The sequence below is a fragment of the Bos grunniens genome, chromosome 1, assembly GCF_055505025.1.
Source record: "Bos grunniens cultivar Pamir isolate PY7600 chromosome 1, Bosgru_T2T1.0, whole genome shotgun sequence".
Lineage (NCBI taxonomy): Eukaryota > Metazoa > Chordata > Mammalia > Artiodactyla > Bovidae > Bos > Bos grunniens.
In genome coordinates this window covers 87,758,885-87,781,739 of record NC_141165.1, presented here as the reverse complement: position 1 = coordinate 87,781,739, position 22,855 = coordinate 87,758,885, and the positions used below count along the sequence as shown (strand labels likewise).

The following is a 22,855-nucleotide window of genomic DNA, read 5'->3' as shown; positions in this document are numbered from 1 at the left end:
GAGGTACAAAATCGATTCTTCCCAAGCTTTAATGGAGAAAACAACCTCAAGGGGAGTGGCCGACTCCAGAAAACACAGCACATTCGTTGGTGACTGAGGTGGGGAGATTCCAAAAACATGAACAAACTCTCCCACACACATTTATGCACATGTTACTAATGGGGGTGAGTATGGGAGACCTGCAGGAAGACAGAAGTGGAGAAAATGTGCTAACTCCATGTACTGTGACCTGTCGCTCCATAGAAGCTACTCCTCACAGTCCCTGACACGGTTCTTGGGCCAAAAGTAACAGTGCTTCTAAGTCCTCGCCTTCCTTGACCTGAGCATTACATCCGACCCAGCTGGTTACTCCCTGGTCTCCTTGCTTCTCTTGCTGGTCCCCTTGTCACTGGCTGCTCCTCAGTCTCTGTCACTGGCCACTCCACATTTCTGAATTCTGCATTCAGAGCACTCTCCAGTTCCATCCTCAGACCCCTTCTCTTCTCTACCTATCTTCCTTCTCTAGGACCTCAATCAGGCTCATGGCCTTGAAAACCAGTTTAATGCTCGTAGCTCCCAAATTTGAAACTCCAGCTTGAAATGTTTCCCTGAAATCTAGACTTAGTCAACTGTCTACTCAACATTTCCAGCTGATGTCTAATAGGACCTCAAACCAAATATTTCCAAAACAAAACTGCTAATCCCTCGATGTCCTGCCTCTCAAATCTACTCTGCAGCTTCTCCACTTAAGAAAGTATCCATTGCATCCTTCTAGTTACTCAGTAAGCAAAATTCTTAATGATTCCTCTCATTGCCTCATTCTTCAGGAAATACTGTCAGCCTTACTCTCAGGATAGACACAGGACCTAACCACTGCACCCACCTCCTTTATGCTAGCACTGTGATGGGAGGGACAGGCATGTCAGCTACATCCAGACCTGATCTGTGAACCTCCCAGGTATGTTCCTCCAAGTGCATCCCCCTTAGTGAGGATTGAAACAGAGTTCAACCTTCACAGGATGGAGGTAGCAAAGTCATCATTGGCCTGAGTCTCTGAGGATCAGAGGCCCTATTGATCTGAAACACCTTCCTAGAACCCAAAGTAAAATTTTTTTTAAAAGAGTAAAGATACATTTCACTGTTTTTGAAAATTACATTTTGGATATACTTACTACAGCTATTTAGCATGCTGCTGAACTGCTGCTGCTAAGTCGCTTCAGTCGTGTCCGACTCTGTGCGACCCCATAGACGGCAGCCCACCAGGCTCCCCCGTCCCTGGGATTCTCCAGGCAAGAACACTGGAGTGGGTTGCCATTTCCTTCTCCAATGCATGAAAGTGAAAAGTGAAAGTGAAGATGCTTAATCGTGTCCGACTCCTAGTGACCCCATGGACTGCAGCCCACCAGGCTCCTCCGTCCTGGGATTCTCCAGGCAAGAGTACTGGAGTGGGTTAGCTATTTAACATACTCTAACAATAGAACTATAAAGAATAAAGTAAATTGTCAAAAACTAATGAAATAAAAGGAGGGTCTAAAATAAGTGGAAGGAGGTTTTTAGGTAAACTGTAGGATATGCTAGTGATCCAGGAAGGACTATGATAAGGGTGGGTTGTAAAGTGATAAAACAGTCATACGTGGACTTCTGTTACCAAAAGATAGCACAGATAAAAGTCAAGTTGCAGAATGGGAAAAGATATTTGTTAACACGTGTAACTGACAAAGAGCAATTCAGAATGTACAAGAATCCCTACAAAATAATTAGAAGACAGATAACCCACTAAAGACAATGTGCAAAAGGATGTCTATTAAACATATGAAAGATGTCCAACCTCATTAGCAATCAGGGAAATGCAAATTAAGCCTGTAGTGAGATACCATTAAACACTTACGAGATTGGCAAAAATTAAAACATCTGATAATACCAGGTATTGGCAAGAACACAGAAGAATGGGAACACTTACCAACTGCTGACAGGAGTTTAAATTAACACAACTGCTTTGGAGAAAGAGTTCAGTGCTATCTACGAAGCAAAGATATACACAACTTACAACTGAGCAATTCCACTAACAGGTCTGGAAGAACTCCACACGTGAACCAGTCTACTACAAGGCTGTTCCCTGCACTGTCCGTAACAGTCCCAAACAGGGACATACCACGACAGCAGGATTAGTGAGAAACTGCAGCAAATGAGGATGCTATATAGAGATGATAATAAACAAGCCGCTGCTATCAGCAAAAACATGGGTGAGTCACATAATGATGCCTGAAAAGCATGCCATATTTATATAAAGTTTAAAAAGCAGGCAAAACTGAACTATTTTGTTTAGATATACATATGGAGGAGGTAATCCAGAGCTGGCAAACCATGGTCCCTGGGCCAGATGTGGTCACCATCTGTTTATGTAAGCCCACAGGCTAAGGGCATGTCCCCTTGACCTCAGGAGTCTCCTAGAGACCAGAACAGAGTCCTATAAAGCAAGGTCCTTGGCCCAGGTCTAACAGTCATGCTAGCTGCTGGAAGACAGTAACTGTCATACATTACTGGTAGAAATACAAAATGATACAGCTCCCATGGAAGGTGTTTTGGCAATATCTATTAATATTAAAATGCACTGACCCTTTGACCAGCAAACTCACTTAGGAAAATTGATCCTATAGATATATCTATCTGCATATGTGTAAAATTGTACACACATACACACACACACACAGAGTATCCTTTGTAGCACTGTTTACTGGAAGCTATACTATCTATAGGGAACTGGTTAATAAACTACGGTATATCCACATGATGGGAAAACAATGAGAAAGTTCTTTCTATATTCATATGAAAAGACAGATTTCCAAGCTATATTAAATGAAGAAAAGCAAGGCAAAGAACAATGTACACAGACCACCACCGCTGTAAAGAGAGAGAAGGATTCATGAAAAACTAATAAAACCAGGTATGATAGGACATGGCTATGTGTGACGAAAAAGTAGAACGACTCATGAGGGAGCAAAAATTCTCAGGGTATCTTTTTAGTTTTGAGTCCTGTACACACATTATCTTGGAGAAGGAAATGGCAACCCCTTCCAGTATTCTTGCCTCGAGAATTTCATGGACAGAGGAGCCTGGCCGGCTACAGTCCAGGGGCTCACAAAGAGTTGGATACAACTGAGCGACTGAACAACTACACCTGTTACCTAATAAAAATAAATTAAAATAAAATAAAAGGCACATACCACAGGGAAGTTACTAGAGATGATAGTCACTTGTCCTACCCGTCCACACTGACTGGTAGATAAGAAGCAGAGGAAGGCAGAGAGAGGGATTAAAGATGACTTGTACCTACGTGGCATCAAACAAGAGTGGGGCTGGGGATGGGACTGGGGTGGGCAGAAACCCTGTCGTGTTTCCACAACATAGAAATCAACTACAACTTGCAACATGGGTTTGGGTGGACTCCGGGAGTTGGGGATGGACAGGGAGGCCTGGTGTGCTGTGGTTCATGGGGTCGCCAAGAGTCAGACACGACTGAGTGACTGAACTGAACTGACTGACAGCTTGCAAAACACATTATCGGGAAGTGGGGTTCTCTCGGCTTCCTTCTCTTGTCACGCCTTCAGTTTTAGGAATGTCTCATTTGATTTGACTCGACCAAGTTGTATCAGTTAGGGTTCGGGCTATGAAGATTAACAGGGAGCCCAGAGACCAGAAGTGTGAGAGTTCAGCATAAAGCGACCCCAAAGGGGAGGTGAATCTCCAGGACAGAGTTAGAGCTGCAAAGACCAGGTCCTCTCCTCAGCAAGAGGTTCTCCCCTCTAGGCTAAACTTGGAGGATCCGGAATTTATTTTTACTAAAGGTTGTGGCACTATTTCTCTCTGCTGTGGCAGGGTCCATGGTGCTATTGTGACAGTTATATGGTCCATGGTGCTACTGTGACTTTGGCACCCAGTGCTGAAGTTATGACATTGACAGATGCTTTGTCCAGTGGCCCCAGACCAAAGAATCCAGAGGACAGGGGTGCAGGCTTGTTTCTCCCTACCAGAACCAGACCAGTGGCTCTTATCAGAAATACTTAAGCAATTTATTGGCCAACAGTCAGTTGAGCAGCAAAAACATACATTTCTCAAAGAAAAGGTCACTCACCCCTTGCCCCAAGCAGGCCAATGCGGGGATCACTTTCTCCTGGGCGATGCATTGCAGGATCCGGGGGGCTCCATAGAGGCCTCCCATACAGGAGGCCAAGGATGAGATGTACAAGCCCAAAAGGAATAGGAAGCCCACTAGGGACACCTGTATGAGGAGGCAGTTTCATTACTCAACATCAGAATCTGCTTCTGCTCCCTTCTGTTCCCCTGGTACACACCCACCCACACCCCATCTGATCATAAATCCTCCAGATTCGACATCTTAGATATATTCCAAACACCTCAGATCCACCCCACCACCTTGGCACTGCCACCATTTGTTTGACCCGCCATCACTTCTTGTACGGCCTACACAGAGCTTCTCAAATTGACTGTGTCTGATTCATCCAGTTCAGTTCAGTTGCTCAGTCGTGTCCGACTCTGCGACCCTGTGAATCACAGATTCATCCAGAGTGCTTGTTAAAACACAGATTTTCTGGGTCTTACCCCACAGTTTCTTGATTCAGTAGGTCTGGTATATGGCCCCAAATTTGGATATCTAACAAGTGTGTGCATGCTCAGCTGCTTCAGTCATGTCTAACCCTGTGCCACCCTCTGGACTGTAGCCCACCAGGCTCCTCTGTCCACGGGATCTTCCAGGCAAGAATACTGGAGTGGGGAGCCATTCCCTTCTCCACGGTCTAACAAGCGCCCAGTGATACTGATGCTGATGGCCTGGGGACTATCCTTTGTGAACCACTGCCAGCAAGAATGCTAAGGGCTAAACTCTGTCCCCAGGCCTCTGCCAGCATGACCTACATGCACACTGGTCATAATGAATGCCCCTGCCATAAAAATATCAATGACTCCCCAATGCCCTGACATACCTGGCCCTTCATGGTCTGTGACACTTCCAGTCCCACACTCTGCACACTCAGAATCCATCAGCATGATTTCTCTGCTTGCTGGAACCCTCTGTCCACATCCCTAAGCCACTCACTGTCTGTCTCTTAAACTCCCAATTGTGCTTCAAGACTCAGCATAAACCTCTCCTCCTCCATGAGCGCACCCTCCAGCCCCTGACATGAGTGGGTGCTCCTCAGGGCTCTGCTGCACCTCAATGTGAGGTTGGGGGGCACCAGACACACTATTTCCTCCACTGGCTTCACTTCCATGGGGCTCCTATTTAGTTCATCCTGGTCCACTTGGTGCCAATACAGAGATGTAAGTGTTAAATGAGAAAGTGAGATCCACATAGCCCACAAGGTACCAGCAGATAGGAGAGAGGGAAGAGTTGCTCTGCTTGGTGTCCCCTTGCAAAGATCAGTGCTGCTTGTGTGCAGCTGTGTCCCACGCTGTGTCATGAGTCTGTGAGTCCATAGCCCCCTCCTGAGCTGAACTTCATCTACACCAACAGGAAAGTATTTGAGGTGCCATTTCCTTTCTATTGATATTTTACTTTAGGCAAATGCCCTGAACCGTGTATTTTTAGCGCTCATTTGTCCAGCTGTTACAGCTGCATTAGATTTCATTTTCCGTTTTGTCCCTTATACCCTTCTCCATGAAGACGTTCCTCACCGCAGTTTTTACTTCCTTGCTTTAACAATGCATCAAGCTATACTGAACACTGGCCATAAACTAGCACCAAAAATCTGTATCAGCCAGGATTCTTGACAGGAAATATTTTTTAAGCATGTGTTTACAGGATACTGGAGGGTCACAGAATCATCAGAAGGCTGAAAGATGAGGCTTGGAAAAAGGCAAGACCCAAAGCTAGCAGCACATTCAGATTCCTGAACAGGAGCAGTCTGATCAAGATGCTATCAGCACCTGCTGCCCCAAAGATGAATTCTCACCATCACCTTACCTTTGCATCATTCATGACATCTGAAGCATCTGGTGGGCCCAGCCTAAGTCACATGCCCTACCAGGGGCACAAAGGGACAGGCAAGCAAGAGTCTGGTCATTTGGGGTCCTATAATAAAAAATGGGGATCACTCCCTTCAAGACCTCACATAGGTGAATAACCCTCAAACAGTCAGGGAGGTCAGAAGTTTTGTGGATAAGCCACTAAAGAGCCTACCTTTTCCTTAATTCAGTGTGGATTAGTTCTCCTTAAATGCATTACTTCATCTTTATCCCCAATGAATCTCCCTTCCTTACTTCAGTGTCATGAATTTATGCCTATCCCACCCTACGCTATTTACCACTTTATTACTAGAAGAAATTAATGTCCTATAATATTCCCTCACTTTATTTGTATACTCTAATGGCAGGTCATCTACCCTGTGGTTAATTACACTCATGGCCCCTCTTGCCAGCATGCCATAAGCTTCTAAGTCGCCCGCACCTTGGCCCTCTGGCACACAGTGTTCAGCAAGTACTGCTGGCTGGAGTAATAAGGCTTTACAACTCCACTGTAGTTGGTGTCCTGGATGTCTCACAAAATTGTTAGAGACACTAGTCCCAGTATCAAACCCCTGACTCATTCTGAGATGCAATCATTCATCTATAGCCTTTGTTTCCACCTTCTGTTGACTTTTTTTTTTTTTTAAAGGACTCTGTAATAAAATTTTATCAAAAGCTTTTTGAAAATCTGACCCAGTAGTCCTCCACTCTGATTATACACACAAGTCACCCCAAGATTCTGCTATAATTGTTACAGAGTGGGACTCAGACATGGTTGATTTTTCCAAAAGCCCTCCAGGTGATTCTAAGGTGCAGTCAGGGTGAAAGCCCCTGGGCATGGTTCCCTATCTCCAATGCGTACTCCCCTCAGAGAATTCTCCATCTCAGGCAGGCATGGTATCTCCTTGCAGAAAGTTTACTGCTTCTTATCCAAAAGGTTACATATATTTGAGTGTAAAAAGTTCTTTTCCGTGTGTATATATAGCCTATCCATTTACAGTGAACGTGAGTGGGAAGGAGATGGCCCAGGCTGGTGTGCCTCAGTGTTGGAACTAACCTCAGGAATTCAATGAGTCTCTGGCAACATGTGGCCGGATACGGTGACCTCCATCCCAGCCAGCCTTCCCAGAAACACTCCCCAGGACCGCTGCAGAGCCCTGGGGCCAAGGGCCAGAGGGATGACCATCTAGGCATAGGAAGCTTGGTCCAGTTTGTCAACTGCATTTAAATGGACTGTCCACTTGCCACTCTTTTATGTAAAACTGTTATTCAACCAATTTTCTGAAAAAGAAACGGAACGTTGGTCCTTGTGGTTGAATGTAACAACTCCATTCTCTCTCTCCCCCACCTGAGTCCTGCCCCTTCCTTGTCATCCATCTGCCCTTGTAGGGAGCACTGAGGACAGCTTAGATACCTGGCAGAGAGCAGAGCTCTCCAGGTACAGCAGTAAGCTCTGTGGCTCTGCCCCAAGCCTTGTAGAATTTAATCATTTCCTCTATTTATCTGGGACTGTAAACTTAACTACCTGTGCCAGTGAAGGTGGAAGTGAGTATTTGTGCAGATATGTGTCAACGGTTCTTTAGGAAAACCCAAAAGGTGCCCTTTTATCATCTACCTGTGTGAGTCATCACAAAATGCTGTCTTTCTAATATATTACCTGGGGTGTGAACTACCCTAATTTCTTTTTCAGTAACTACTGATGAAAAGCACTAACTCGTCTCTCTGTTCCTGGTACTTGATCCCAGCTCCCATGGGAACTCCAGCCACTCAAAGATCCTGCCAACCCAATGGCCACTCCCTTTTCTTGAAGAACTGGGTTTAATAGGGTCATTTCCAACGTACTCATTCTGCCTCATCCAATTCCTGTGGCCCTTTGGCATTACTGAGGAGTACATCCTGACACCTTTACCCCTTTACAATCCCAAGCAGTTCCTTCTTTCTGCAGACATGAGTTTTTTAATACTGTCCTCATTCCACAAGGTGACCAACATCTCCACTTTCAGCCAAAGTTTTTCTCTCACTTGATAGCCACTTTCCACAAGGAAACATGTGGGCTTTCCTTGTAGCTCAGTTGGTAAAGAATCCACCTACAGTGCAGGAGACCCGGGTTCAATCCCTGGGATGGGAAGATCCCCTGGAGAAGGAAATGGCAACCGACTCCAGTATTCTTGCCTGGAGAATCTCATGGACTGTGGCCTGCCAGGCTCCTCTGTCCATGGAATCGCAAGAGTCGGACACAACTTAGCAACTAAACCACCACCACAAGGAAACATGGTTGACTTCACTTCCTGAGAGGCAGCACTGTGTCCAGGACAGAGAGCAGAGGACAGGCAGGCGCGGCTGGGTGGCTGTGCTGGGCCGGGCTCGCCCCCAGCTTCGAGCCCTGCCTCACTCCATGTGCAGCTCATGAACATGGGAAATCGTGACTGTCAAATCAAGAGTGATGAGAGTTTTCCCTGCGCCATGGCTCATTTTTCACAGGCATGCTTTGAAGATACTCCTCCTACTAATCTGTTCTTATTCTGCTAGTTAGCAAGCTCCAGGGCTCCTAAAATATTTGGTCTTTTTGATGTGTAATAAACACTTCTTCTTGGGCTTCATATAAGTTCATTGTGAAACAATCAGTCTATTTCATTTTAGCCCTACTAATACCTGCTGTTTATACAATTCCTTTTTCTATAATAATATCGAGATTGACACTTTGGGGGTTTTTCCTATTCAGTTTAACATGTGGATTAATAGGGGGAAAAAATGTCCCCACCTGAAAATGTGCACTGTCTGTAAAGATATCCCCATAGGAGTATGTCTGTGTCCGGTCGCTCAGTTCTGACCACCTCTTTGCGACCCCATGGACTGTAGCCCACTAAGCTCCTCTGTCCATGGAATTTTCCAGGCAAGAATACTGGAGTGGCCTGCCATTCCCTACTCCAGGGGATCTTTCCAACCCAGGGATCAAACCCACATCTCCTGCTCCTGCATTGGGAAGTCGATTCTTTACCACTAGCGCCACCTGGGAAACCCATAGGAGTGTGTCGGGGAATCAAAATGCAGTAAGCGTCAACCGCGCACCGGGGGTTGTGCCTCACACATAGGGCCTCAGTCATTGCGACATAGTCAAGAGTTTTTAGAAAGCTTAACACCCGACAGCCAGGGAAAAGTTCCTCTGGGGTAGGGATATAAAGTGAAAAGAAATTTCTGAGAGAAACCATGGGCTGGGAAGCCAAATAATTAGAAATAGATCAGAGGAGCGGCAGGAAACCCAGAAAGAAACAGATGAACTGACCAGCTGCAGGTCAGTAGAAAGGAATCCAGGGCAGCCGGCAGCCGCTGAGGATAATTGTTCTGGCAGAAAAGGCCTGAGAGAAAGAGAAGGAAATGCTCAGAGGCGCTTGCTTCGTTAGGAGGAGAGTCAAGGGGCGGAGGCCCCAGGTCTGGGCCCAGGCGAGACCCTCAGGGCACACAGACCAGAAGGAAGAGGTCTTGCTTTCTTGGAGCCCAGGAGAGCTCAGAGATGGGCCAGCTCAGGACCAGGCCACAGCTAAGACAGGGGGCAGAGTTGGGGGATGAACAGTTTATTACACACCACGTCAGGGGGGCAGGGTACCACACCCGCCAGCCTCTCAGGCCTCACCCTTCTGTCCTCCAGGTGCCGAGAGTGCAGCTGCCTGTGGCCCAGCTTACTCCCTAAGTACAGTCCCCGCTGCTGCAGCCCAGTCAGTGCCAAGGAGGGCAAGAAAGAAAAGCCAGGGTTCGTGGCTTTCAGAAGAATCTCACTTGGTCCTCTTTTTGTGGGACCCGAGGGTGGCATGGAGTGGGCAGCACACCAGGGAGCCGCTATTGCGGAGCTGCCCTGAGCGGTTCCGTCCCTGTTCCCACACTTGTGGCATCGACCTCTGATTGCTACTTACAACCAAGGATACTATCTTTTCTTTCTTGCACAGGCTTTACAACTGCCTGTTCCGGGAAACAGTCTTGTGTCCTCTCCAAAAACCCATTTTCCACCTCTCACCTGCTGTGTGCATAGTGACCTGCCCACGTGCTGTCACCAGGCAGGGTTTAGCCGGTCCCCCAGCCCCCAGCGAAGCGCTGGCCGGCCTATCTGTTTCACTGCTAGGGACAGGTGGCCTTTCAAACAAGTCCCCCCACCCCCAACCTCCATGCATAAGTCTATTATTAGAGGTGGAATCTCCACCCATGAAGTCTCCCCGCTGGGCTGCTGGTGAAAGCTGTTCTTACACTCTTACTTGTGGCCTTCCTGGGACACGTGCTGCCCCCTCAGGCACACCTATTCTTAGCTTCCCTGCAAAACAAGGGAATTAGTGGAGAGAGGGGCCCCACCCAGGGGATCATTTGACTCTTTTCATCCAGATCAGAGTCTCTGATGGTTGAAAGGGCCTCTGTGGGGGAATCCACAAGAAAGAACCAGCTCAAGAAGGGGCAGAGCTTGCTGGCATGGTGTGGACAGCAGCTGGGTGCTCCCTCAGTCCAGGCCCAGCTACTCCTGGAGGCCTTGAGTCGCTCTAATGGAGCCCAGCTTTTTATTCCACAGTTAGAGAAGAGGCCCCTGGGAGATGAGATGTGAGACGGCACCAGCAAGCACAGACATATAAATGAGGGACACTGACTCCTTCCCTGAGAGTAAACCCTGCTCACCTGGGGGGTCTGAGACCTGGGGGGTGGATGTCAGCTCTCTCACTCCCTGAACAGCTAGCTCCCCCTTGCAAACCTTCTTGCAAGGTAAGGCCAAGACACCTTCCCACCCCCGAAAATAAATATCACCTTGACACTGGCGTCTACACACCTGAAAAATAAACCTGCACTAATGTGAAAAGCAAGCCCAAACACTGCTCTAAAATGTAAGTTCAGCGCTTCCAGCCCCAGGCTGCCCCAAGCAGCACCCCTCTATGTACCTGCAAGGCAGCTTTGTAAAGCCTCACACCAGAGAAAAAGGTGTTTATTCCTCAATAAGAGCAGTGATACTCAGGAGTTAACTGAGTAAGGACACCTCCCTGGCCTGGCGCGTCTTTCTGATACGTGATGGGAATCTCAGGGTCCACTTTCCCCCAGGGAACTTAAGGGAAGACAGAGGGAAGACAGGAGTTTTAGGGGATTTCCAGCAAAATGTCTGGAAGTCTTAATCTCCTGGGTTCTAGAGATGCCAAGTGAGTGTCCTTGACTGTCACATGACCTCCAGCCTGTTCAGAGGCTGTGGAACATGAGGACTTGGCTAATCATCTTCAGACCAGTGTAGTCCTCAGGAAAAAAAGCTGCAGTATCCAAATCCATTGGGCCATCCCCTGGGGAGCCCGAGAGGACAAGGGGCCTCCAACCCTGTCTCCCACCACCCCTCACCTTGGCGCTGGGCTTCCTGCCCTCTTTTCTGTTCATCAGCCTCCTCCTTCTTACCGGTTTCTTGTGAGTAGCTTTCTGCTCATAGTGGAAGGGAGGCTATTGGCAATAATGAAGGATTGTTGGAGCTGGGGATCTCAGGTGACCAGATTCTTTGTTTCTGCTCTGATTTTTGACATGCAGGGTTGCCTGTGTCCCCATTATTTAGCATTATTTAGCACCTGCATGCATGTGTCTTCTCTGATGTGGTTACCCAGGTCTAGGGATACATATGAAGGACCTGTATCTTTCCCATGGTTTGGGCCGCTGTACTGCAATCCTGGGCCCACGACTACATGGATTCCCCAGCCAGGACACAAAGGGGAGGCAGCCATTGTTGCTCAGAGCTGATCAACGACCTGCAGCCTGAGCCCACCAGGCTGCAGGACTCACCCACCTTCTCCGCTATCAGGAAGTCATAGCGAAGGGCCTCTCGGGTGCAGATGGCGCCGAGCAGGAAGACAAAGACAATGTACAGAAACCACCTGCAAGAAACCCAAGAGCAGAACAGGGCTGCCACCTGACATCACTCAACCCCATCCCACTCCACCCTCCTCAGGCTGAGGGTTCCCCCAGGGAACTGTCCCCAAGGACAGAGAATGGCCATCACGAAGGCTCCCCAGATTATCTGGGGGCACTGCCGGTACTCTTTTCTCCTCTAGCATATTTCATGTAAATATATATAAACATATCATTTCATATAAACGTATAGAAATGCATCATTTGCCTCTTCCGGAGGAAAACACACAGAGGTTTTCTGGGGTGGGGAGCAGCCCAGCTGGCCAGGATGCAGGCCACGGTCGACGGGCAGGTCTGTACCCCATCCTCCTGCAGCAGAACAAGCCGATGAGCTGTCAGGCCTTGGAGTCCCGCTGTTCCTTGGTCCCCAGGTGACAGAGAGCCAAGCCGAATGTGAAAGGCCAGCAGTGAGCTGGCTCTGCCCTCAGAAGCCCTGTGACCTTGATGAACTCACATGAACCCAGGGGCCTCATTTCCATCTGGACAGTAGGAGAATGGGCCAAAGGCTCCTCCTGGGACCTTCCAGCTGTGACCAAAAATGAGGTGGGCTCTTTCCTTTCCTTCTGGACACCCACCCTTATCTTTGTCAGCCTCATTTTCTTCCCAGAGAGATCACCTTATTTAGCACAAAATAGACAGGTGCTGTATGCCTGGCTAGGAGCCACAGTGCCATTACAACAAGCTAAAGCAAACTCAGCAATGATGAAGAGGTGTATTCATATTTTTTAAACATCACGGTTAAAATAATGCAGGTACTTTAATCCTTGTCATGTCTGGGATTTCATTACCTTTCACACCTACCCAGTGAAGGCAAAGGAGCTTCTTCCCGTAGTGCAGAGAGAAAACAGAAGATTCTAGGTCAGAACCAGACCCAAGGCACCCAGCCTGCTCACATGGGTGGCACAGTGTGAACTAACACAGGGAAGTCTGGCAGCCTTGGGGAAGCAAGCTGGGAGAAGAGGACAATCAGCCTCTGAGTTCCTACTGTGCACCGTTACACACAGCATCTCCTCCACAATCGACAGGACACATGTGTTCTCATTAACCCCATTTTACAGAGATGAAAATGGAGGCTCAGAAGGTTAATTGTCTGAAGTCCCGCAGACAATCAGCGGAGGGGTGTAGTATGCAAATCTTGTTTTGTCTGCAGAACTCTTCCTTTTTATATTCCCTGCAATGGTCCTGGAAACTCAATGGTTACAAAATGCCCAAGTTCAAAATGGGGGTGGGGAAGGGGAGGGGCAGGAGGCTGAGGGAAAAGGAAAGAAAGGAGTCCACCTTCTTTAATGACCCCCTTCCTTGCTGGATTCCCAGGCAGGAGGGATGAAAGGGCGAGTATCTAAACCCACCAGACGTGAATTTTCCAGCTGGCTGAGCGTTAAAAGGAGGATTGGAATATAGAATAGATTGGTCACATACAGGGCACTCTTAGAACAAAAGGAGCAATCCCCTCTTTTGCCTTGGGTTTTCTCTCCCTCTCTCCAGCTGACTGCCACAAGGGGAACTTACGAGATGCCAACGGCTACTAGGGAGCCCAGGGGGATGCTGGCAGCAGGCTCCCTGAGGTCGCCCCCCATGTTGAAGCCGGCCATGACTCCTGAAAGACACCCAGACAGGAGAGAAGGGTGAGCAGCATCCTCCACACATCACCTTCCCCTCCTCGGGGCCTCTTCTGGAAGGGATCCTCGGGCATGCCCTCCCATCTGCGGCTCTGCAAAGTGCACTTCTCAGTCTCCCCTGGCAACTAGGGAGGCATCCTCAAGGCGTGAAAGGGACTTTTGTGGGTTGGCTGATGCTCAGGAGGAGAGCTCGACTAGCGACAAAAGCATCTTATGGCCCAGTGCAAAGTAATGAGGGCCAGGGAGGCGGCTGGCAGGCCACACAAAGGTCCCAAGGCCACATGCTGAGCTCTGAGCTCTGCCTTCCAGCCGGACAACACCCAGGAAAGACTCAGCCTTAGCAAAGAACCCACCCTGTCTGCTCAGCACAGTTCTTTTCCTCTGCTACCCTCAGACTACACTGGGGTTCAGGGACCCCAGGGACACGTTTCATCCAATATTCAGAGTCAGCAGCCGTGTTCAAAGCTCCTGAGCTGCCAAGGACTCTAAACAGATTCCAACAAACCATCTTGATGCTACCAACGCTAAGTGGCGAGCTCCTCTTCACCGTGGACTCTATTCCTCATAAGCACTCATGAAAGCACGTAGTCATGGTGGAAGGTCATCGCTGTGGTCCAAACACACACAGGCAGGAAACCAACAAGACAGCGGGTGCTGAACATCGTGTGGATCCAGCCCACACGTGCTCTGCAAGCCCACGGGGATGGGTGCATTGTCAATGTGCTCTTGAAGGACGTTTTGCATGGGTTTGGGGAGAGGAATGGGTCCAACTCCATCAATATGGATTTATGAACCCTTTGAACCTGACAGAGCCTGTGTTAAGTGCTTTTCATGCTTTTTTTTTTTTTAAATCTCATTTAATCCTCACAACAACCACATCAGAAAAGTAGAATTATTTCCCCCATTTTATAGACAAGGAAACTAGTGCTAAAAGAGGTAAATTAAAATAGCTTAAGGTCACACATGTAGTAAGTAGCAAAGCTAAGATTCAACCCTGGTCTGTGTGATTTGGAAAATTGCTCTCTTAACGCCTCTGCTATAATGCTTGAGGGAACTCAAGTGCAGTGGAGTAAAGTGAAAGTTTGGGCCCAGAAAGTTAAACAGGAACTATTTCAAAGACTATCGTGAATGCTGAACTAAGGCAGAGAACCGCATACATTTTGACTGAGCAATTCCACTACTACAGTTGTATCCTAAGTAAACAGTCAAGGACATAAGTAAAGATTTATCCAAAAATGTTTATTAAAGCTTGTATATATAGAGTGGTGAAAATCATAAGCAATCTAAGGTCTAAAGGTAGTGTGTGTGTGTTAGTCGTTTAGTCGTGTCCGACTCTTTGCAACCCCATGGACTGTGGCCCACAAGGCTCCTCCGTCCATGGAATTCTCCAGGCAAGAACACTGGAGTGGGTTGCCATTTCCTTCCCCAGGGGATCTTCCCTACCCAGAGTTCAAAACCTGGGTCTCTCACATTGCAGGCAAATTCTTTACTATCTGAGACACGTAGAGGACTGGCTAAATAAGTGATGATACATCTTTCAATATATACCAGCCCTCCGAAAACATCAAGGATATGTTGTGACATGAAAAGAGCAATTGTTTCCATTTCAGAGGCATATCTGGGCTTCCCTGGTGGCTCAAAGGTTAAAGCATCTGCCTGGAATATGGGAGACCCGGGTTCGATCCCTGGGTCGGGAAGATCCCCTGGAGAAGGAAATGGCAACCCACTCCAGTACTCTTGCCTGGAGATTCCATGGACAGAGGAGCCTGGTAGGCTACAGTCCATGGGATCGCAAAGAGTCGGACACGACTGAGAAACTTCACTTTCACTTTCAGAGGCATATCTGAAAGCAGAACATACAGTATGATCTTATTGTGAAAAAAAAAAAAAAAAACAGATAAATAGATGTGTAGAAAAATGAAAAAGGAACTAGAACATGTTCAAAATGTTATTTCTGGGTGACGGAAAAACAGATCATTTTTTATTTTGTCGTTTACCTCTTCTTTCTCAATTTTCTATAGTGATCATTATGAAATAAGGGAGAAGTAATTCTTAAATGTTTTTTGTTTGTTTAAAATGGCATGTCGGGCACATTTTCTTTATTCTCAGTCCTCTCCCTCCCAAGACCCTATCAAAAGGATAGTAAAAGGGGAAAATGGATGCATGCCTAAAAAAAAAAGAGGATTGGGAGGGGGAGCCATAAATAGATGAAAAGTTTCCACAAATGTCTGGAACATAGAAAATGGATAAAATGATACAGAGTACTAAAATGAAAGGAAAAGAAAACCTTGGAACGCTTATCTAGAGGACCTAAATAAACTGCCCAAGAAAAACCAGGACTACTAGTATGGATGTTCACACCCCAGGTGAAGCTCTCCTCAAGAGCCAGACACACCCACAAATGTGCTGCTGTCACCCTGTCATGAAGGAAGAACCCCGTCAGGAGACAGACCCCCCCCCACACTGCAGCAGGAGATCCACGCCAGCAACCAAAGGTAGTCACGTGTATAACAAACCCAGCAGCAAACACACAGACACGTGCACGGCAAAAACAGGACCACCTGGGCTGGAAGAAACATAAAAATCAGAACACAGGATAAAATTTTGAAGAAAATACTAATTAGTAGCTCCATAAACATCCAAGAAGAATATTCTACCTATAAAGCAAGATGCTATGAAAAACAAAAAAATAAGAACAAGAAAAAGACTTTTGGAAATTAAAAACATGATCACTAAAATTAAAAACATGATCACTTACACTAAAAATGCAGTGGAGTATCTAGAAGATAAAGTTAAGTAAATATCCCAGAATTTAGAACAGAAAGACAAAGGGGTAAAAATTTTCAGCAAAGAATAGGAGAAACAGAGAAGAAATCTTGGAGTTACAATATCCAACTAAGAGGAGGTCCAGAAAGAGAGAACAGAGAAGATAAATTAAGCAGGTAAACAACAGAAATAAATGTCTTCAACCTGAAGAAGACACAAGTCTTCAGGCTGAAATATCCCATAAAGTAAACAACATAAAGGCCCACACCTAAATCATCACTGTGCCATTTTAGGAGAAATCCTAAATATTCTCAAAGATAAAAACCCAACAGTTACAAAGGAACAAAAATTAGACTGGCATCAGACTTCTCAACAGCAACAGTGAGTTCTAGAAAAGAGCACTGATTTTTAAATTCTGTGGAAAAGCTATTTTGAAACTAGAGTTTTAGCCAGATTACCAATTAAGTGAAAGTAAAGTTAAGCAAAGAAGGGCTCAGAAAATTTACCTCCCACACATCATTTCTGAGGAAGACACTAAAGCAAGGACTCCAGTACAATGAGGATATAAGCTATGAAAGAGAAAAAAAGAAGGTTCACAAAGCAGTGGTGACAAGTCAGGAGTTAACAAAGTCCCAGAGTAACAGTTGTGCAGCAGAGAAACCCGCAGGGACTGAAGCAGAAGAACGGAGACCCCAGTAGGGATGCCTCTGGATAGGACTGGACTCAACACAAAGGACACTATGAATTATTTTAAAGGTTTGCTGACTGCGTATTTTGGCAACAAGAGAAAACGCTTACTGAAACTCGAGGAGAAGTAAATAAGAAAGCCAACATGTAAATAGGAAGGAAACTAAAATAGGACATGACTTTAAACAACTAATAAAAAAAGTCTTAAAGTTAATCCATTTGGCCATTATATTAGGAACATTCTCCCCTAAATGACACAGGGGCCACGTCAGATGCAGCCAAGGAAGTGGGGTTGTAGCCCACCACTTTGCTCTTCAGTGAACCACAGCTACGGAGTCACAGACATAGCCCAGAGGACTTAAGTTTAGCTGCAAAGTAGAATACAAATATCATCTACCTTGACAAAGTGACATAAAGCTATAGCTAACAGCTAATACGAAATGAAAAGAGAAAAGAAAACTAGAAAGAGGAAAGGCACTCATATTTTTGTTGTAGTAGTGTGGGAAACAAAAGTCCCAGGATCTTCACTCAGGACTGGCTGAATGTTACAAGCTTCAGTTAGTTTAATAAGAAAACCTGAAATGTGAGTTAGCCATTAAGCTTGTTAGGTCAATAAGGAAATGCCAGCAAATATTTATATACTAGCTGCAATAAATTTAAAGTTAATGCTAGAATTTATTCTGTATTTTGTCATCATAAAGGGGAGTTTCTAAATGTTTGCTAAGAGGAGCAAAGAAATTTCCAAGAATATTGAACAACTTGTTTTTGAAGTTCCAAAACCTGTTGACTTGTAACCTAAAGGCAAAAGAAAAAAGAAAAAAAAACATTTTTTAGTAGAGAGAGGGTGTGTGTGTGTCGGGGTGGGGGGGGGTGTGTGTGGGGGATGGGGTGGGTGTGAAACTGTGTTTGTTCACTGCAAGTTGTAAACTACAGCTTTCATGAGATTTTCCTCTTTACCTGCTAGTCATCAGCTTGTCATAGCTTCCCTGATATTGCTCTAAAACATAAATATAAAAGGATTATTCAGAATCCCTTAAAATCAGGGATTCCTTTAAGATAACTAACACATTCCTTGTCAAAATACTTTACACATGAAATAAATATGACCCTAATACATTAATCTTAAAACACAACACAGAATATTAATTTTCCACACAAACAATAAGCAGTGAAGAGATATAGCCTAGGATGGATAACAGACTTAAGCATATTATTTAAAGTTATAAAGATAATCAAAAAAGAACAAAAATTAAAATATGACTATTAAAAATTGGGAAGTGGATAAAGGAACATGTAAGGAAGCTAAACCCTCTACATTTCTTACCATGGAGTCAATAAATTACATGTGACTTTGACTGTCAAGTTATAGATATAAGCATGTACATGCAGGCTAAGTCGCTTCACCTGTATCCAAGTCTTTGCGACCCTCTGGGCCATAACCCAGCAGGCTCCTCTGTCGATGGGATTCTTCAGGCAAGAATACGGGAGCAGGTTGCCATGCCCTCCTCCAGGAGATCTCCCCAGCTCAGGGATCCAACCCACACCAGCTGCGGATCCCTCACTGCAGGCGGATTCTTTACCAACGAGTCACCAGGGAAGCTCAGATGTAGGCATGTTGCTTGGTAATGCAGTTAGCTCCTGAAGTACTAAAATGACTACAAATGGTTGCCCCTGTAGAGGGGTTCTTTGGGTGGTCAGGTTGGTGGAGGAGGGAGGGCAGGCTGAGAGACTACTGCTTTACGTTACAAGCACCTCTGCACTATTTTTTTTTATTTTTTAAATCACATACAGGTTTTATTTAGATTAAGAGAGCAAGGCCGAGGACCTGCCTTACTCTGACCACAGCTCACGGGACCATGTCCTTTGTTGCTAGAACAGTCTGACGGCCAAGGCCAGCCCTGGCCAGATCCCCATGTCTACCTGATACTCAGGCCCCACTAACTTCGTCCATTAACACCTCCGCTTTCTGAACCTCCCAAATGCTGAACCTCTGCCAAGGTTCTCACCTGTCACCAGGTTTACCAGTGTCTTACCTGCCTGGCTTCCTACCTTCGGCAATGACTTCATTCTGCCCCCAAGCCCCTGGCAGTTCTATGCCCATTCACTCAGCTTTGCAAAGTTACATACTGCCATGCATTCTTTGCCATTTCCGTACCTCCTCTAGTTTGTCATGTCTTTATGTACTCCTTCCTTCAGATCATTTACAAAACTCTAGAAATAAGGAGCCACAAGAACTCCATTGCCATAGGCGCTTCTGTCTAGGAAAGTGATTGATTAATCGTAATGGCTTCCTGCTTCCCAAAGGTTCTGTATTCATAACAAACAAACGCCCTTTTCTTCTCTCTCCACAATCCCTTGCACAGTGATGACCCTGCCTTTAATTAGAGGTCCTACTAGCTGGCCTGGTATGGGGCACGTGGGAATCCTGCTCAGTGGGAGCAGAAACAGCTGACACTGACACAGGCCACCCTCAGGAATGGGCCAGACCCAGACAGCCAGGAAGTGGGCTTGTGAGACAAAACAGGCAAGCCAGAAAATAGGCAGTCAGTACCGTGAACACAGAACTCCCAAGACAAGGAAATGGCAGTAACTTGCACTCCAGACAGGAAGCCTTGGGGTGACTCCTGTGGGTGTTCCGGGCACACCTATTAGATTGGTTTGCACACTGTTACTCCCAGAATTTTGCCCTTGCACGACTACACAATTCTTGAGCAGATGATCTCTAGTTCTGGTGGACTATAAATGTCTTGCTTACCAGTTAGATCTAGAAAAGTTATTTTGATTTCATATTCACCCATACTAATCAGGTATTATAGAGATTCCCTAGTTACCTTTCTGCTTCTGTTACAATTTAAAAATATTATTAATGTTAGAGTTAGATTTAGTGGAGGAATAGTAGAATAAGTACTATTTCACAGTGATATTTACAAATAATGCCCCCTAAAAAAAGGTTCCACAGTTAAAAAACGTATCAGTGGGAAAAACCTTGATTAAACAAGATCAGAGAGATTCTTACTGCTGGACTTACCATGCTAAGTCACTTCAGTCGTGTCCAACTCTGTGCGACCCCATAGACAGCAGCCCACCAGGCTCCCCCATCCCTGGGATTCTCCAGGCAAGAATACTGGAGTGGGTTGCCATTTCCTTCTCCAATGCATGAAAGTGAAAAGTGAAAGTGAAGTTGCTCAGTCGTATCCGACTCTTAGCGACCCCATGGACTACCAGCCTACCAGGCTCCTCCGTCCATAGGATTTTCCAGGCAAGAGTACTGGAGTGGGGTGCCATTGCCTTACCATACAACATTCTAATTTTCATTGTCCATTTGTAAGAAGAGAAATGTAGCACATACTATTTCCCAAAACTTATTTGACATTCAACACTTTTTTTAAAAAAATGAAACACTTTAATCATTGGAAAACACCAAGTGTCCATTTTGTAATTCCTATTTGATCTTTATCCTCTTTTTGGCAGGCTTCCTAAAAATCTTTAAAGTGGTTATTTAGAATCATCAATTCTTAAAGCTGGAAGGTATCTTAGAGATCATCGACTCTGGCCTTTTATTTCACAGATGAGGCAACTGAGACCCCAAAAGAGGAAGCAATTTTGATCATGTTTTCAAGCTAGCTGCTTGCAAAACCAGCAGAACTCATGTTGAAGTTTCCTTAATTCAAGTCATGTTATTTCCTCCACATCATACAGTCTCTCCATTTCCTCCTAACACCCATGCTCTTTTTGGATTTTTCTTTTTAAACCAGAGCAACAGCATGATTAATTTGGGGCTACCGCCCCCACAAGAGTGCTGAACTTAGTTATAATCAGCCCTACTTATAATCAGTTATAATCAGCACCACACGTTGGTTTTCCTACAGCAATTTCCGTCCCCAGTTCTGAATCACTAGTCTGTCCTGGTCCAGGGCATTTCCCCTCCTCGTTGGTCTTGAGCTGCCAGTTCCAGGAAGCAGTTAATTGCTTTACCCTAAACCACGTCCTCGCCCTATATCAGGATGATGATATGGGCTGCATCGTGACCATATGACTTAGGCAACAGGTTTCTTCACACAGGTAAAGCCTTCTGACTTGGTCTTCCGTCCTCGTCCTAAGGCCTTTTACATCTCCTCACCGACTCAGCTTTCACATGTGAGGATGGTGGTGTTGGCCATCACTTTACCAGCTTGAGTTGAGGAGGTTAAACCTCCAGCATCATCCAGACCTTTCTGGGCACTGCCATTAACCTCACAGTCTGGTTGTGTGGCACCAGGTGAACTGGGAGGTTTGGCTTGGCACCCTGGCTCAAATATCTGTGACAACAGACGTGGATGGTCAGGAGAGGAACTGATCCCTTAAACATCTCTAGGATCAGCTATTGATAAAAATAACCAGGATAAATGTCCATTAACCACTTACCAGCATCTGCAAGATAGTGGTCCTCTGCCTTTTCTCGCTGCCCGCTTCATCAACCATAGTACAGAGATCAAAGTCTTCACCTCTTGCCTGTTATTTTAATCCCACTCCCACCCTATTTCCTTTTTTGATCCTGAAAATGAGAATTCTTAAGAAAAAAAAAAAAAAAAAAGGCTTCCCCAGTGGCTCAATGGGTAAATACTTCACCTGCAATGCAGGGACACAGGAGGTGCAGGTTGATCCTGGGATTGGGATAGTCAAAGTTATGGTTTGTCTAGTAGTCATGTGTGGATATGAAAGTTAGACCATAAAGAACACTGAGCCCTGAAGAATTTATGCTTTCAAACTGTAATGCTGGAGAAGCCTCTTGAGAGTCGCTTGGACAGCAAGGAGATCAAACCAATCAGTCTTAAAGGAAGTCAACACTGAAGGGGCCTGATGTTGGAGCTCCAATACTTTGGCCACCTGATGTGAAGAGCTGACACACTGGGAAAGACCCTGATGCTGGGAAAGATTGAAGGCAGGAGGAGAAGGGAGCAACAGAGAACGAGAAGGTTGGATGGTATCCCTGACTCAATGGACACGAGTTTGAGCAAACTCCAGGAAGGACAAGGAAGCCTGGAGTGCTGCAGTCCATGGTGTCACAGTCAGACGCGACATAGTGACTGAACAACAAGGAAACAATGGGAAAAAAAAAAGCCTGGGGCTTCTGGATAAAGCATTTGCCTGCAATGTGGGAGACCAGGGTTCAATCCCTGGGTTGGGAAGATCCCCTGGAGAAGGAAATGGCAACCCACTCCAGCACTCTTGCCTGGAAAATCCCATGGACAGAGCAGACTGGTAGGCTACAGTCCCTGGGGTCGCAAAGAGTCAGACATGACTGAGTGACTTCACTTTTCCCTTGTGGTCCAGTGATTAAGAATCTGCCTGCCAATGCATGGGACTTGGGTTCGATCCCCAGTCCAGGAAGATCCCACACGCCACAGGGTATCGAAGCCTGTGTACCACGGCTACTGAGCCCGCACTCTAGTAGAGCCCTCGAGCTGCAGCTATTGAGCCCACATGTCCTCGAGTCCATGGTCTACAACAAGAGAAGCCACCACAGGGAGAAGCCCGTGTACCACAGTGAGGGACAGCCCCCACACAGCACAGGGGGAAGCCCGTGTACCACAGTGAAGGACAGCCCCCACACAGCACAGGGGGAAGCCCGTGTACCACAGTGAAGGACAGCCCCCACACAGCACAGGGGGAAGCCCGTGTACCACAGTGAAGGACAGCCCCCACACAGCACAGGGAGAAGCCCGTGTACCACAGTGAAGGACAGCCCCCACACAGCACAGGGAGAAGCCCGTGTACCACAGTGAAGGACAGCCCCCACACAGCACAGGGAGAAGCCTGTGTACCACAGTGAAGGACAGCCCCCACACAGCACAGGGAGAAGCCTGTGTACCACAGTGAGGGACAGCCCCCACACA

At 46.4% G+C, this 22,855-nt stretch overlaps 1 protein-coding gene across 3 annotated transcripts in view; it reads right to left on the bottom strand.

Annotated features, from left to right (window-relative positions):
- The window catches only part of SLC12A8 (solute carrier family 12 member 8), a 144,361-nt gene that overhangs the window by 28,965 nt on the left and 92,541 nt on the right, over positions 1–22,855 (bottom strand). For 2 of the 3 annotated variants that reach the window (XM_086402061.1, XM_086402042.1), the window contains exons 7-9: positions 13,417–13,504; positions 11,786–11,873; positions 4,112–4,258 (exon numbers count right to left, since the gene is read on the bottom strand). In XM_086402061.1, the coding sequence (XP_086258187.1) occupies positions 4,112–4,258; positions 11,786–11,873; positions 13,417–13,504 (323 nt within the window). The remainder of the gene's footprint in view (positions 1–4,111; positions 4,259–11,785; positions 11,874–13,416; positions 13,505–22,855) is intronic. The other variant, XM_086402052.1, reaches the window with a different exon arrangement.